At 51.2% G+C, this 15739-nt stretch overlaps 1 protein-coding gene across 1 annotated transcript in view; it reads right to left on the reverse strand.

Moving 5' to 3' along the window:
- Window positions 1-507: 507 nt before the first annotated feature.
- Window positions 508-15739, reverse strand: part of ITGAL (integrin subunit alpha L) — a gene marked incomplete at both ends in the record, with an annotated part of 34615 nt that continues 19383 nt past the window's right edge. Inside the window, 14 exons of the mRNA XM_080703899.1 lie at window positions 508-684; window positions 2139-2249; window positions 3430-3525; window positions 3911-4009; window positions 4097-4153; window positions 4445-4558; window positions 5913-5988; window positions 7545-7631; window positions 7732-7811; window positions 8150-8260; window positions 11237-11378; window positions 11696-11766; window positions 11847-11903; window positions 13734-13823. Of these exons, the coding sequence (XP_080560025.1) occupies window positions 508-684; window positions 2139-2249; window positions 3430-3525; window positions 3911-4009; window positions 4097-4153; window positions 4445-4558; window positions 5913-5988; window positions 7545-7631; window positions 7732-7811; window positions 8150-8260; window positions 11237-11378; window positions 11696-11766; window positions 11847-11903; window positions 13734-13823 (1368 nt within the window). The remainder of the gene's footprint in view (window positions 685-2138; window positions 2250-3429; window positions 3526-3910; window positions 4010-4096; window positions 4154-4444; window positions 4559-5912; window positions 5989-7544; window positions 7632-7731; window positions 7812-8149; window positions 8261-11236; window positions 11379-11695; window positions 11767-11846; window positions 11904-13733; window positions 13824-15739) is intronic.

Below are 15739 nucleotides of genomic sequence, written 5' to 3' on the forward strand. Positions count from 1 at the left end.
CTAGATTTTTGCAGTGCTGTCGCTCAAACTCAGTGCCTTGAGATGCTAGGCAAGCGCTCTGCCTCTGAGCTACACCCCCAGGGCCCTTTTTATTTTTTACTTTGAGACAGGGTCTCACTAAGTTGTTCAGTTGCCACAACTGGCCTGGAAGTTGTGGTCCTCCTGCCTCAGCCTCCCGAGTGGCTGGGATTACAGGTGTGCACCACCATGCCTGGCAGTTTCTTCAAATTTAAATCAGATGTTCTCTTCCAAGGGAGAAAACCAAGACAGCCAGGGCCATCCATAATCACAAGGCCTCACCTCTGAAGCCTTCCTGGCTGGTCCCTTAGCAAATTCACCGAAAGCCTGCAGACGAGGCAGGAAGGAACAAGGTCCGCTCATGACGGAGAAACTGAGGCCTAGGGAGAGCCGTCAGTTGCCAGAGGACACACAGGGAGAAGCAGGCAGAGCTGAGCACCCCCAGGTCTCAAGTCCAGTCCTGGGCCCTCCGTGCACCCGGCCAGGGCCTCAGTCCTTGTCGGCTCCACCCTGGGCCTCGTCCTGATGGAGGGGCTCCAGACAGTCCTGATCTGTGGCCTGTTCTTTAGATGCTGCCAGGGGCTCAGCGTCTTCTCCGGGGAACCCATTTGGGATGCTCCCATTGGCCTCCATCTTCTCCTTCAGGTTCCGTTTGAAAAAGCCAACCTGTAGGAGGAGGAACAGTGAATGAAAAGAAGTCCATGCAGAGCTGGCCGTGTGCACACGCCTGTCATCCCCGCGCTTGGGAGGCTGAGACAGGAGGATCGCAGGTTCAAAGCCAGCCTTAGCAAACTTAGTGAGGCTCTCAGCAACCTAGCGAGACCCTGTTTCCAAATAAGAAATAAAATTGGGCTGGGGCTGTCTGTAGCGTGGAGGTGGAATGCCCCTGGGTTTGATCCCCAGTACCCAAAAAGAAAAAGAAAAAAAAAAAACAGACTGGGAGTCAAGTGTGGCGGTACATGCCTACAACCTCAGTATTTGGGAGACTGAGACAGGAGTATTGCATGTTATAAGTTAGTCTCAGAAAATTAACAAGACTCTGTTTCAAAATAAAAACTAAAATGATGCTGGGAGTATAGCTTGGGGGTAGAATGCCTCTGGGTTCAAACTTCAGTACAGAAAAGAAAGAAAACACAAGCTCCCAAGTGGTTTATATAGAAGGTCTCATTTATGATCTGAACATATACACAAATCAACTTTTCCTCTCATATTCATACATATACACATACATTAACAAAATTATAACTTGAAGAAATATAAAAAATGGGTGTAAATGGCAACCCTCTGGGGATACAATAGACAGAAAATGATCTCCTATGTTCTGTTCTCTTTTCTGTAATATTTGAGGTTTTAAAATTTTATTGATTGATTGATTGATTGATTGATTGTGGGTTTGGGGATGGAACCCAGGGGCATTTGACCTCTGAGCTACACCCCCTGCCCTATTTTTTATTCTTATTTTGAAACAGGGTCTCACTAAGTTGCAGAGGCCCTCACTAAGTAGCTGAGGCTGTCCGCAAACCACGATCGCTCAGTCTCAGCCTCCCGAATGCTGGGATTACAAGTGTGCGCCACCACGCCCTGTTTCTATTTGAGGTTTTTTTACATGGGACATCTGCCCTCCACTTTTCTTCCTCTCCAACTTCTATCATCTTTCAAATACCACCTTGGATGTCATCTCTGCCAGGAGGATTTCCTGGGCCCTCCCGGCCTGAGTCAGGCCTCTGTTCCCTCCTGCAGAGCACACAGGTCCCCGTGGCCCTCATTCTCCACATTCCTGCCTGTCCTTCCTTCTAGACTGCGGGCTCCCAGGCAGGGTCCTACCTGTGCTATGTGCCTGTGTTTTATGGGGCCTGGCACAGGGCCTGCACTAGGAGGCCCTCACTATATAGGCATTTCCTGCTCCTTCTTCTCCCAGGGTACCTAGCCCTGGCTCTGCCAGTGCTCAGATGAACAATTGTGGAAAACTCTCGCTCGCTCTGTGGGCCTCAGTAGCCTTATCTTCAGGACAAAGCAGGTTGACACCTTTTTTGCCTCGAATGCTCCCTGGCCTTGGTGGGCTCCTCCTTGGCCCCTGCCAGCGTGCCCACCCCAGCTATCGCGGCAATGCCCATCCCCACCTTGTACAGCACTAGGAAAATCAGCAGCAGCAGCAGCAGTCCCCCGATGCCGCTCAGCACGTACAGATAGAGCATCTCCTTTTCGTACACCACGTCCACCTTCATCAGCACCTGGGGGAGGAGGAGGAGCTGAGTGCAAGGAAGCGCCTTCCCAGGCCGGAAGTCCCTGTGTGCCGTCCGGTCCCGGCTCGGCAGGTCCTCCTGGGCTGTATCATGGCACTGGGCTCCGGCTCCTGACCCTCCCTCCAGTGCATTGCCCACGGCAGTCACCATGGTGACTTGGCCAACACACATCACAAGCCCACCCTAAGACTTCAATGGCTTCTCATTAGCCCTAGCGTACTTTCAGCTCGGCATTCAAAACCTTCCAAAGTCTGGCTTCTGCTATTTATTTATTATTCTGGAAATTGAACCCAGGGGCATTCTACCTCTGAGCTATACCCCCAACCGCAATAATAAATAATTTTTTTTTGTGTGTGTGGTTCAGGGGATTAAACCCAGGTACATTCTGCCTCCAAACTATACCCCCAGCCCTATTTTTATTCTTTATTTTGAAATAGAGTCTCACTAAGTTGCAGAGGGCCTCACTAAGTAGCTGAGGCTGGATGTAAACCTGATATCCTCCTGTCTCAGCCTCCCCAGTACTGAGATTACTAGCATGTGCCACCACGCCCGGCTGGCCTAGGGACATTCTACCTCTAGCTACACCCCCAGCCCTATTTATTTTAATGATATTGGAGATGGAACTCAGGGGCATTCTACCTCTGAACTACACCCTCAGCTCTATTTTTTATTCTCTATTTTGAAACAGGGTCTCACTAAGTAGGTGAGGCTGTCTGCGAACTGCGATCCTCCCGTCTCAGCCTCCCAAATGCTGGGATTACAAGCGTGCGCCACCACAACCGGCTTTATTTTTCATTTTGAAATAGAGCTTCACTGAGTTGCTGAGGCTGGCCTTGAACCTGCGATCCTCCTGCCTCAGCTTCCCAAGTACTGGGTTTCCAGTCATGTATCACCAGGCCTGGCTTGCTTTCTCTATACTTGCTGCTCTCTGCCCAGGCTCGCCCTCTTTGCTTGTGGACCACTGGGATGGTGGTAAGCTGCCATCAGATTGATCCTTAGCAGACACCAGAGCCTGACTCATCTGACAGGGCACCTTGTGGTGAGCTTGCCTTCCAGCGGATGGGAGCTCTGGCTGGGGGCAGGTTTTGGCTTCTCCCACACCCAGCTCTGCCCTGGGGCTCCACAGCGCCTCTGCTGCCTCTTCCTGGGCCCCTGAGGAGGTAGGTACCTGGGCCAGGGACGCGTTGCTGCCGTAAAGGTAGAAGTGCTTGGTGCTGTTGAAGGAGATGGCCAGCGAGCTGCAGAGGCTGAACATGGAGGAGGCCTGCCAGAGGATGGGAACGAGGTCAAGAACCCACTGGCGCCTGCCCCCACCTCCACACAGTGGGGAGAAGAGGAGGGGAGTGGGTCCAGGGAGGTGACCCCACTCCACTGGGCTCTCTACCGGGGCAGTCTAGTGCGCCACACCCCATCCGAGGGGACGACGTCCTATCAGGTACATCTGAGCACTCTTCGCAGGCCCACAAGAACAGCCCTGCACATTTCAAACAAATCAGCGTTCTATTTCACTCACTGGCAACTGCGTAACCCCGAGGGATTTTTCATCAAATCAGAAAAGTGGAGAGAGACTATGGTGGGGGAGCCCACCCCCCAAGGCTCCTGGCCCCCCAGGCACTGCCAGTCTCGCGGTGGGCAGGTGCCACCTCTACCTCGATCTCTCCCACCAGCTCTATGGTCCCGGTCACTTGGACGAGGATCTCCTGCTTGAAGACAATTGGGCAGCGGAACTGGGCTCCGTGGAGACAAGGCTGACAGGGCAGGAAGAGGGGTCAGTGAGGCCGGGCTCCCCTTGCACGCCGCCCGCCCCTAGCCCGCTTTTAGCTCATCTGCCATACCTCCGCTGTGCTGGGTGGCCTCCTCAGATCCTCATGGTGGCAGGTGGCAGGAGGCTCCTAGGAGTGAGGGGCAGGGTCTCCAATTGGCCTTGGGTCTCTGCCCATCCCAGGTAAGACCAGGGCTTTCCAATTTTCCTCCCACTAGTCCTTGGTTGATTCAGACATTGGTGAGTCTGTGGGATTCCGATCCATCCTTCCTTCCTTCCTTCTTTCCTTCCTTCCTTCCTTCCTTCCTTCCTTCCTTCCTTCCTTCCTTCCTTCCCTCCTTCCCTCATCAAGCTCCCCATTCTCAACTGAGGACAGGCTCAGCCCCAGGCCTGGCAGCCCCCTCATCTGGATGGCACTCACCATCTGCACCCTCCACGTGTGTGTGATGGGTCCCTCGCTGGGAGGCCGTGGCACCCCAACCAAGGCCTCCAGGGCGGGCATGTCTTGGTCATGGATGGAAGGCTGGATCCTCACCTGGCACAGAGGACAGGGACAGCGGGGTCTGAATGCCGGGCACCCCGATCTCCATCCCACCCCATGAGCCCTGCAGTCCTCACCGGCTCAGTTCCAACAGCCCTGATGGTCAGGCAGTGTGCAGCAAGCGCCCACCCTAGGCCCTGTCCTCACAGCCTTCTGAGGTGGGTCCCACCCTTCTCCCTGCCTTCTCCACATGGAAAGCTCTCACGCCCTGTAAGGTCCTGCCCCAACATCGCCTCTGAAAGTCTGGTTAATTTTGAAAAGTCAGAGAAGCTTCCCTGTGCTGTGTCCCAGCGCACTCTAACATTGCTGACAGGACGGCAGAGAGGGCCTGTCAGGGTTTATCTCGTGAGCTTCTGGACTGCAGGAGTGGTGTCTTCTATCATCTCCCATTCCCTATTGCTTGGTGCAGTACCTAGCACTTATAGGCTGTGACAAAGCGGGCATTTGGCTTTTGTTTTGGTGTTGGGATTGAACAAAGGTTTCCCTCCTGTGAATCATATGTTGTATCACTAAGCTACATACTCCAGTCAAAAAATAGTTTTTTCCCCCCCCAGTATTGGGGATTGAATCCCAGGATGCTCTACCACTGAGCTGCATCTCCAGCCCTTTTTGAGAGAGGGTCTCACTAAATCGCCCAGCCTGGGCTCAGAGTTTGAGATCCTCCTGACTCAACCTTCCAAGTAAAAGACTGGGCTTGATCATTGCCTCCTCCGCCCTCAAGCCCCCTACTTGGAAGGCAGCTTCCCTCCTCTAAGCCCTGGTAAGAAACACTATTGCTACAGCCCTGACCCCACTTCTTGAGAAGCGGCAGATCATAAACCTGGAGGTGAAACACATGAATTTGCATATTCAAATCCATGTCTGAATCTGACCCTTTCTCCTTGTTTTCTGTAGCCCGGGCAAGCTACTGACCAGTCTGTGCCAGATTGCTCCTCTGAATCATGGGAATGGAAATGACTATCTTACGGGATCTCACGGGCTGGTGAGAATTGCAGGGGTGTGCATATAAACCACCAGTCGCAGGACTTGCGTTTGGGGCAGGGACCCGGCACCTAGCACTGTCCCCCAAGTAGAACACTAGCTCATTGAGTGTTTGAGTAAAAAACTAGCTTCTCCCTGAGCCTGCTCTCAAGTTCTGTGACTCCGTAACTGACGTGTCGGGAGGCAGGAGGTGTGTGGCGAGCATGCTGCCGGAGGAAGCGTTTAAGCGGAGGCTGGGCAGCCACGTAGCCAGGATTACACAACGGGTGGGGGCCGGACCCACTGAGGATGGGGACTGTCCCGTAGGCCTGCACATCCCCCATCTCCAGGACAGGCCTGAAGGACCCGTCCCCGCTGCGGTTCATACCTGGTAGATGTGTTTCACTGTGTGGGTCTTGGGGCCTTTGGGGGTGAAGCTGACATACACTGTGGAGTTTTCCTGGCTGTAGAGAGAGAAGAGCAGAGAAAGGGGAAAGCAATTCTAGGCACCTCTGAGCTGTCCGCACAGGGATTATCTCTCTTTTTTATTGTGGGGAGAGGTACGGGGGATTGAACCCAGGGGCATCTACCTCTGAGCTACATCCCCAACCCTTTTTTATTTTGAAATAGGGCCTCACTATGTTGCTGAGGCTGGCCTCAAACCTGTGATCCTCCTGTTTCAGCCTCCCAGGTATTGGGATTACAGGCATGGGCCACCATGCCTGGCTCATAGGTACCATCTAATTTAGTCTTTGGAAGCTAAGGCCAGCTCTTATCCAAAGCCCCACAGTGGAAGGACAGGACTGGAGACTGGGGGGCTGAGGCTGTGCCTTGAGGGCTGTGTCCTCCCTGCTGTGGGCAGCTCACGTGTCGCCTCTGTTCTCTAATCCTGCTCACCCCTAGATGACCACATGGGCCTCTGCCCCCCTCACCCACTCCATGCTTCCACTGACCTTCCTGATTTCCTCTGATCCTGCCTCTCACCTACTCACAACCTGTCCACAACTCCTGGCTGCCCACGAGGGTCTGGTCCAAGCCCCCGCGCCCAGGCTGCCTCCCCGCCACTCGCCTGCACACATCTGTCCTCCGAGGAGCCTGCCCACTCCGTTCCCCACACCGCCCCTTCCTGCCTTCGCCTGTGCTGTGTTCTCTGCCTCCTTCAGGCCCTTATCCCCTGCCCCCTTCACACCTCAGTGCAAGCCTCACCTCTCCAGGGACCTTCTGGTCTCTCCCCACCTACCCTGAGCTTTCCCAGCTCTCATGGCCTATCAGTGAGACTCTGTTTGGCATTTATGTTCCAAAGCACTGGAGACCTGAGTTCAGACACCATTCCTATCCTTCTCGCTGGGCTGACTTGGAATGCCCCTCTCGGTTTCCAGTTTCCTTTTCTACAAACTAGAAAACCTACTAGAGATCCCTGGGAGTCCCTTATGCCATGGCGTTCTGAGAGACACAGATTCCGCACACGCAGGAGTTTAGTCTCTGACTCCACCGTAAACTGAGGGCAAAGGTGGGCCTTGTCTCCTAGTGCTCCCTGCACTGCCGGCCCCGGGGAAGGGAAAGAATCCGCAGAGCTGAGAACAGCCAGGAGTTTGGCTGTGACTTTTGAAGTCAAGCAGGCTCATGTTCAGACCCTGGGTTCTGTCCTTCCTAGCTGTACAACCTCGGACAAGCAAGAGCCTGCCCCTCCGGGTCTCAGCTTGTTCATTTATGGAATGGAAGGAGGCACAGCTGCCTCCCAGATGTGCCAGAAGCTGGCACAGTGTGCGACCCAGGTCAGCTTTCAGCATGCTTTTTCCTCTACCAGTAAATGCTGACCTGGCTCAGAGCTCTTGAAGGGCCCTCTGTCTTTGGAGCACTGAAAGCCTTTGAGGTTGTGGCTGGGATCAGTTCTAATGACTCTCCCACTGTGAGGCTCTGGAGAAGGAAGAGGGTTTGGTGGGGGAGCCCTGGGTGGCAGGCTGGGTGCTGGGTGGGGAGGCTAGGGTGGGAGGATGGGTGTCACGGATCAAGGACTCACTCGTTGATGAGGATGTCGATCGGGTAGAGGACGGGGATGCTGGTGGTGGCGGAGTTGTCCTCCAGGAGGCCGGAACCCTCGTTCTCACTGCATTGAGGTGAGGCAGAGGAATGTCAGAGAAGGGCTTGGCTGGGAGCGGGACCCCAGCGTGGATGCTGGTGGCGGGGACTGCTTAGGGCCTGCTCACCAGTTCACAGTGGCGTTCAGCTCCACGAAGTCCCCCCAGGAGCTGTTCAGCACCGTATTAAACATCACCTGGATACCAACCTGGCAGGGAAAAGATGGGGCCTCAGGCGCAGCCTCGGCACCTCACAGCCCCCGCCCATCACCATAACCACAGCAGCCGCGGACCAGGTGCTCATGACACCACAAGCTCTGAGCTAGGTGCTTTGCCCCCATCATACACAAGAGGAAACTGAGGCTCCAGATGGCTAAACCATCTGCAAGGTCACAACCACCAATAGGCCAATCCCAGCGTTGTCCAGGCTCTCAAGCACGACACAGAACAGCCTTCCCTGGCCAATCACCACATTCTTCTCCACAGCCACCCGCTCCCCTGCCTCCGCTCTTGAGCTGCTTGGCCCCAGGGACCACCGAGCACTCACCGAGCCACCTGCTCTGAGGATGGGAGAGCTCACATTGCACGCGAGGGTCCTGGCCAGGAGCCCGGGGTCCTCGGGGAGCTCCTCGCAGCTCACGGGCACCTGGCTGTGTGGCTGGGAGTGAGGGGAGAGCAGGGCTTGATGGTGGACAGGCTAAGGCGTCAGCCCCCGGGCTCGCCTCCTCCAGGCTCTGTCCCTGCCACGACACATTCTCAAGAGGCTGAAGACTCGGGGCGTAGCCAGGTGGTAGTGTGCGTGTGTAGTCCTAGTTATAGGGAAGGTTGAGGCAGGAAGGTGTGTGTGTGTGTGTGTGTGTGTGTGTGTGTGTGTGTGTGTTTTACTGGAGATTGAAAACAAAGGCATTCTACCTCCAAGCTATACCTACAGCTCCTTTATTATTTTTAGTTTGGAAACAGGGTCTCACTAAGTTTGTAAGTCTCTCTAAGTTTCCAAGGCTGGCCTCAGCCTCCCAAGTGCTGGGATTATAAGTGTGTGCCACCATGCCCAGTTCAGGAGGATTTCTTGAACCTAAAATTCAAGACCAGTCTGGGCAACATAGTGAAACCCCAATACCCTCCACTCAAAAACACTAATGCCAAATAAAATAAGCCAGACACAAAGGGAAAATATTATATCATTTCATTTATATAAACTATCCAGAATGTGAAAATTCACAGATACAGAAAGTAGATCAGAGGTTAGGGGCAGAGAGGGTAGGGAGTGGGAGTTATTGCTTAACGGGTCTGAGATGATGCAAAAGTTCTAGAAATAGTGACAGTCAGACAACATTGTGGAAGTGCTCAATGCCAGGGAGCTGTATGCTTAGGAATGGTTACAATGGTGAAAATTAAAGCCGGGTATGGCCGGGCGTGGTGGCGCACGCTTGTAATCCCCGCGTTTGGGAGGCCGAGACAGGAGGATCGCGCAGGTTCGAAGCCAGTCTCGGCTACTTAGTGAGGCTCTCAGCAACTTAGTGAGACCCTGTTTCCAAATAAAATATAAAATAGGTCTGGGAGTGTAGCCCAGAGGTAAAAAGCCTCTGGGTTACACTCCCAGTACCACACAAAAAAATTAAAAAATAAATAAATAAAAATAAAGCCGGGTATGGTGGCGCACACTTGTAATCCCAGTGCTTGGGAGGCTGAGACCAGAGGATCAAAGGTTCAAAGCCAGCCTCACTGGCCGAGTGAGGTTGCTTCACTAAGCTGCTTCACAACTCTTCACTAAGACCTTTTTTGTGTGTGTGGTACTAGGGATAGGAACCCAGGGGCTTTTCTACCTCTGGGCTATACTCCCAGACCTATTTTATACTTTTTTTTGGAAACAGGGTCTCACTAAGTAGCTGAGGCTGGCCTCAAACCTGTGCAATCCTCCTGTCTCAGCCTCCCAAATACTGGGATTACAAGCGTGTGCCACCACGCCTGGCTCTTTCACATCTGTTTGGATGACCCTTCCCCCAGCCCTGTGAGTGTCTCCAGCTTCACTTTGTGTGTGTGTGTGGGGGGGTACTAGGGATAGAACCCAGGGACATTCTACCTCTGAGCTGCACCCCTTAGTCCTTTTGATTTTTTATTTGGAAACAGGGTCTCACTGAGTTGCTGAGGGCCTCACTAAATTGTTGAGGCTGGCTGGGAACTTGTAATCCTTCTCTCTCAGACTCCCAAGTACTGAGATTTCAGGCATTTGCCATTGTGTCTGGCCCTGGCTTTATCTTGTATATATGTGGGGGGTACTAGGGATCAAACTCAGGGGCATTCGACCTCTGAGCTACATGCCTTATTTTATTTTTATTTTATTGTATTTATTTATTTTGGTGGGTCTGGGGATGGAATCCAGGGGCATTCGACCTCTGAGCTATACCCCCTGTCCTATTTTTTCTTTCTTTCTTTCTTTCTTTCTTTCTTTCTTTCTTTCTTTCTTTCTTTCTTTCTTATTTTGGTGGTATTGGGGGTGGAACCCAGAGGCTTTCTTCCTCTGGGCTATACTCCCAAATCTATTTTATATTTTATTTGGAAACTCCCAGACCTATTTTATTTTTTGTTATTATTATTACATATATTTTTTTGGTGGTACTGGGAATGGAACCCAGGGGCCTTCTATGTCCGGGATATACTCCCAGACCTATTTTATATTTTATTTGGAAACAGGGTCTCTTAAGCCAGCTGAGGCTGGCTTCGAACCTGTGTGATACTCCTGTCTCAGCCTTCCAAGCGTGGGGATTACAAGCGTGTGCCACCACGCCCAGCTTCCCAGACCTATTTTATATTTTATTTTGTTTTGGTTTTTTGGTAGTACTAGGGGTGGGACCCAGAGGCTTTCTACCTCCGGGCTATACTCCCAGACCTATTTTTTATATTTTATTTGGAAACAAGGTCTCACTAAATTGCTGAGAGCCTCACTAAGTAGCCGAGGCTGGCTTCGAACCTGCGCGATCCTCCTGTCTCAGCCCCCCAAGCGCAGGGATTACAAGTGTATGCCACCACGCCCAGCTTCCAGACCTATTTTATATTTTATTTGGGTCTTGCTAAGTTGCTGAAAGCCTCACTAAGTAGCTGAGGCTGGCTTGGAACCTGCGCGATCCTCCTGTCTCAGCCTCCCAAGCGCGGGGATTACAAGCATGTGCCACCACGCCTGGCTTATTTTTTATTTTGAAACAGGGTCTCACACTAAGTTGCGGAGAGCCTAAGTAGCTGAGGCTGTCCGCAAACCACGATCCTCAGGTCTCAGCCTCTAGACTGCTGAGATTACAAGTCTGCGCCACCACACCCGGCTTATTTTTATTTTGAAACAGAGTCTTGTCTCACTAGGTTGCTGAGAGTCTTACTACTTGATGAGTCTGTCCTCGAACCTGTTATCCTCCTGTCTCAGCTTCCCAAATTCTGGGATTACAGGCATTTGTCACCATGCCTGGCTTGGCTTTGCTGCTTGATTGTGGAGTATGAGGCTCAAGGAGGGTAAACCTTGCGCTTCTGAGAGCAGAGCCTGAGTGGGACCCTCAGGCTGGGAACCAAGATGTGACCCGTAGACCTGGGCGCTCAGGCTGTCCTGGCTGCCCCAGGCCGAGAGCGGGAGTAGGAGCTTCGGACTCACCTTGAGCATCTCCACCTTGCGGAAGGAGAGTCCCCAGGGGAAGCTGAGGTTCAGCTGCACCCAGTAAGCATCTTCTCCAGTATTACTCAGCGTCCACTGCACGTCCAGGCTAGCCGAGGGGGTCAGACGCAGGGCTTTGGGTCTGGGGGGAGAGGGGGCCAGAGAAGCGCCATAGGGACCAAGGTGAAGGACTCAGGACCAAGGTGGGGCTTGAGAACGGAGGCCCTGGGATCTGGCAGCCACACAGCCTCTGCTCCTATGCTCTGTGGTATCCAGCCCTGACAGATTTTCACATGGGAACAAGGGACACACGTTTCTAGAGAAGCCAGCTCAGGCCCCAAGAGGGAAGGGCGCACGGGGTGAGTGGAGGCGGGTCTGAGTCCAGGTCCTCCTGCTCACAGGAGCGCCTGCCTAGGAGCATGGAGGCATGGCTGGGGCGGGGGGGTGGACGTTACAGACCTGGCTGGGGAGGACAGCACCAGGTTTGCCTCACACTTCTTGTCCTCCCCGCAGTTCTTCTCGAAGGGGATCTGAAAGTCCAAGAAGAAAGGACTGGGGGGCTCAGGCTCCAGACACCCCGGGCCTGTGGGTGGCCCTTCTCCCCTCTTACCTCCTTGGTCTCTGAGTGTGGGGCAGGTCTCAGGATGGGCTGCACGTCCTTACCCTGCTGGGCACAGAGGGGTGGAAGCGGAGAGCCGGCTGAGGCAGCAGGACTGGACTCAGCTGGCTAAAGCAACCTCCATAGGAGCTCCTGGCCGCACAACCTCTGGACTCCCCTGCCTGACAGCAGCCTCCCTCCCTCCATCCCTTCTTTTCTTCCTTCCTTCCGTCTTTTAGTACTGGGATATTCTACCACTAAGCTACACTTCCCGTCTTATGTTCTTTTTATTTCAGAACAAGTCTTGCTAAATCCCTGAGGCTCACTAAGTTGCTAAGGCTGTCCTTGAACCTGCCTCTTACACCCCTCTTGAATGCACCTCCTCCTTTCTGCTCCCACGGAAAATAGTTTGGTTCCGGCTCACCAGCCTCCAGTGGGATCCCCTATTATGGCAGCTTCCCTGCCCGCGGGCTGACATCCTCAAAATTAGCCCCCCGTACCACTGCTTGAATTAGCTTCCTAAAATACCTCCACAACAGGCCACTCGCCCTCTCCCCACTCTTCTGCACACCTCATCCCAGCCAGGGCTTTGGTTTTCCCCAAATATCTATGTCCTGGATGTGTATTGACGCAGGCCTGGTCCAGGGATTGGTTTAGAGGCGTGGATATGATAGGGCCAGAGAAGATGACGTCTGACAACCGTAGCAACACAAGGATAACAGGTGAGGAGGTGAAGAGAGACAGAGTCCTGAATGCCATGTCCCCTTCTCCACCTGGGGACCTCAGGGGCACCGCAGAGGGTGGGCTTTCCTTACCCCTCTCATCTCTGGTGCAGATGATCGCTGCTCTGTGTCTAACCTGATCATAGCATCGGCAAGTGGATTGTCACCACAGACTTCGTGTGTGTGTGTGTGTGTGTGTGTGTGTGTGTGTGTGTGTGTTACTGGGGCTGGAAACCAGGGGCATTCTACCTCTGAGCTATACCTACAGCCCCATTTTATTTTTTTAATTTTGAAAAAGGGTCTCACTAAGTTGCAGAGGGTTTGCTAAATTGCTGAGGCTGTCCTCAAAGGTGTGATCCTCCTTTTTTTAGCTTCCCAAGTACTGGGATTACAGACATGTGCCTCTACACCCAGCCACCAGTGACGGCTTTCCCTTTCCATCAGCTGACTGTGAGCTCCTCAGGGCTAGGGCTAGGCTTATTACCTCAACAAGCCTGTGCCTGGAAGGTTAGCTTAGTGCAGGGCTTAATCGGCTTTGCACCAGTACATGGATAGGCAGAGCTTTATTTTTGGTAAGCACTCCTGGTATCTTTAAATTCCAAGAGAGGGCCGGGCATGGTGGCAGACGCTTGTAATCCCTGCACTTGGGAGGCTGAGACAGGAGGATCGCACAAGTTTGAAGCCAGCCCTCAGCTACTTAGTGAGGCTCTCAGCAACTTAGTGAGACCCTGTTTCCAAATAAAATATACAGTAGGTCTAGGAGTATAGCCCAGAGGTAGAAAGCCCCTCGGTTCTAACCCCAGCACCACCAAAAAAAAAAAAAAAAAAGATAGGCACAGTGTATGCGTGTAATCTCAGTACTTGGGAGGCTGAGACAGGAGGATTGGAGGCTTAAAGCCAGACTCAGCAACCTAGTGAGATCATGTTTTTTTAAAAAAATAGGGATAGGGCTATAGTTTGGAGGTAGACTCTCCAGTTCAATCCCTAGTGCCTCTCCAAACACAAATAAATAAATAAATAAATACTCTCCAAAATGCCTTTTTTGTTTAAGTAAACCATATTTGCTTTCTGTTGCTTACAACCAGATATTCCTGTATAATGCAGCCATTTACTGCTAAATGGAATTCCTGTGGTTCCCTATTCCTCATCAATCCCTCCAAAGACAATCTCTTCTTACCATTGTTGGGTCCCTTGATATCTTTTCTTCCTCCCAAAGAGAGAAATTCAGGGAGACATTGATGGGAGAGATGAGGTCTTGAATGCAGACCTGAGAGTAAGAAGAAGAACACGATTTATGTCTGAGTCTATACCACAAACTGTGTCTTATCAATGATGAAATTCTAGTAGTTACTTGTCTAAGAACTTGTCAGTGGTGAATTTTTTTTTTAAACTTAAATACTTACTAGTAGTAAATACATTTATATCATCATGTGTTTACACTGTACCAGGGTGTTTCTCAGCTCCAATTCTATGGAGACATCATTAATTAATCACAGCACTGTTTCCCATTGAATCCTATTGGAACCTTCTCATTCTTTATCATACTGCTCTAGACAGTTAAAACAGCTCAGAGGTAGAATCCCCAGTACTGAAAAAAAAACACCAAAAAACAACAACAACAAAACCCCAACAACAATAACAACAAAACAAAACAAAACAATTATAAGTGGATATTTCAGCAGTTGTTAAAAATAAAAGCTCAGAGGCCGGGCGTGGTGGCGCACACTTGTAATCCCCGCACTTGGGAGGCTGAGACAGGAGGATCGCACGGGTTCGAAGCCAGCCTCAGCTACTTAGTGAGGCTTTCAGCAACTTAGTGAGACCCTGTTTCCAAATAAAATATAAAAAAGGTCTGTGAGTATAGCCCAGAGGTAGAAAGCCTCTGGGTTCCACCCCCAGTACCACCAAAAAATAAAATTAAATTAAATCAAAAAATAAAATAAAATAAATAAAAGCTCAGTGGTGCAGGCCTATAATCCCAGCTGCCAGAGGCTGAAAGAGGAGGTGCAAGTTCAAGGCCAGCCTTGGCAATTTAAAAATATTTTAAAACCTCTTCCTAAAATAACAAAGCCAGTTGTGGTGCCTCATACCTATAATCCCAGTTATTTGGGAGGCTGAGACAGGAGAATTATAGGTTCAAGGACAACCTCAGCAGATAGTGAGACACAGATTAGCCTAGTGAGACCCTGTTTTAAAATAAAAATAAACACTGGGTGTGGCACACACTTGTAATCCCCGCATTTGGGAGGCGAGACAGGACGATTGATCCGATCGTGTTGGTTCGAAGCCAGCCTCACTGGCTTAAGAGATCCTGTTTCCAAATTAAAAAATATAAAATAGGTCTGGGAGTGTAGCTTGGAGGTAGAAGGGTTTCCAGGAACCCCAGTACCACCAAAACAAACAAACAAACAAACAAACAATAAAAAGGGAATCCACAAAATGTTTAAACAATAAAATAAAAATAAAAATGGCTGCTGAAACAGAAGGATCACGGTTCGCGTACAGGTTCAACTACTTAGCGAGGCCCTTTGCAACTCAGTGAGAACCTGTTTCAAAATAAAGAATAAAAAAATAGGACTGGGGCTATAGCTCGGAGGTAGAATGCCCCTGGGTTCCATCCCTATTACTGCAAAAAAAAAAAAAAAAAAAAAAAGGCTGAGGGTGTATCTTGGAGGTAGGATGTCCCAGGGTTCAATACCTAGTACCCCTCATACACACACACACAAACTATGAAAAGAAGCTGGGCATGGTGGTGTGCACCTGTAATCCCGGTGCTTGATGGCTGAGACAGGAGGATCACAGGTTAAAGGCCATACTGAGCAATTTAGCAAGATCCTGCTTCAAAAAAAAAAAAAAAAAAAAAAAAAAAGAGCTGGGGATGTGGCTCAGACGTAGAATTATGAGAGCTGAGTAGCACATTAATATATAATGTGGGAAATGACTAGGGGAAAATATAAGTACATTACAATCATCATCATATTAAAAATACCTTTCTAGCCAGGCATGATGGCGCATACTTATAATCCCAGTACTTGGGAGACTGAGACAGGAGGATGGCAGGTTTGTGGTCAGTCTCAGCTACATAGTGAGGCCCTCCGCAATTTAGTGAGATCCTGTTTCAAAATAAAGAATGAGCCGGGCGTGGTGGCGCACGCTTGTAACCCCCACGCTTGGGAGGGGGAG

This window comes from Muscardinus avellanarius (genome assembly GCF_963383645.1).
Source record: "Muscardinus avellanarius genome assembly, chromosome: 10".
In the NCBI taxonomy this organism is placed as follows: Eukaryota; Metazoa; Chordata; class Mammalia; order Rodentia; family Gliridae; genus Muscardinus; species Muscardinus avellanarius.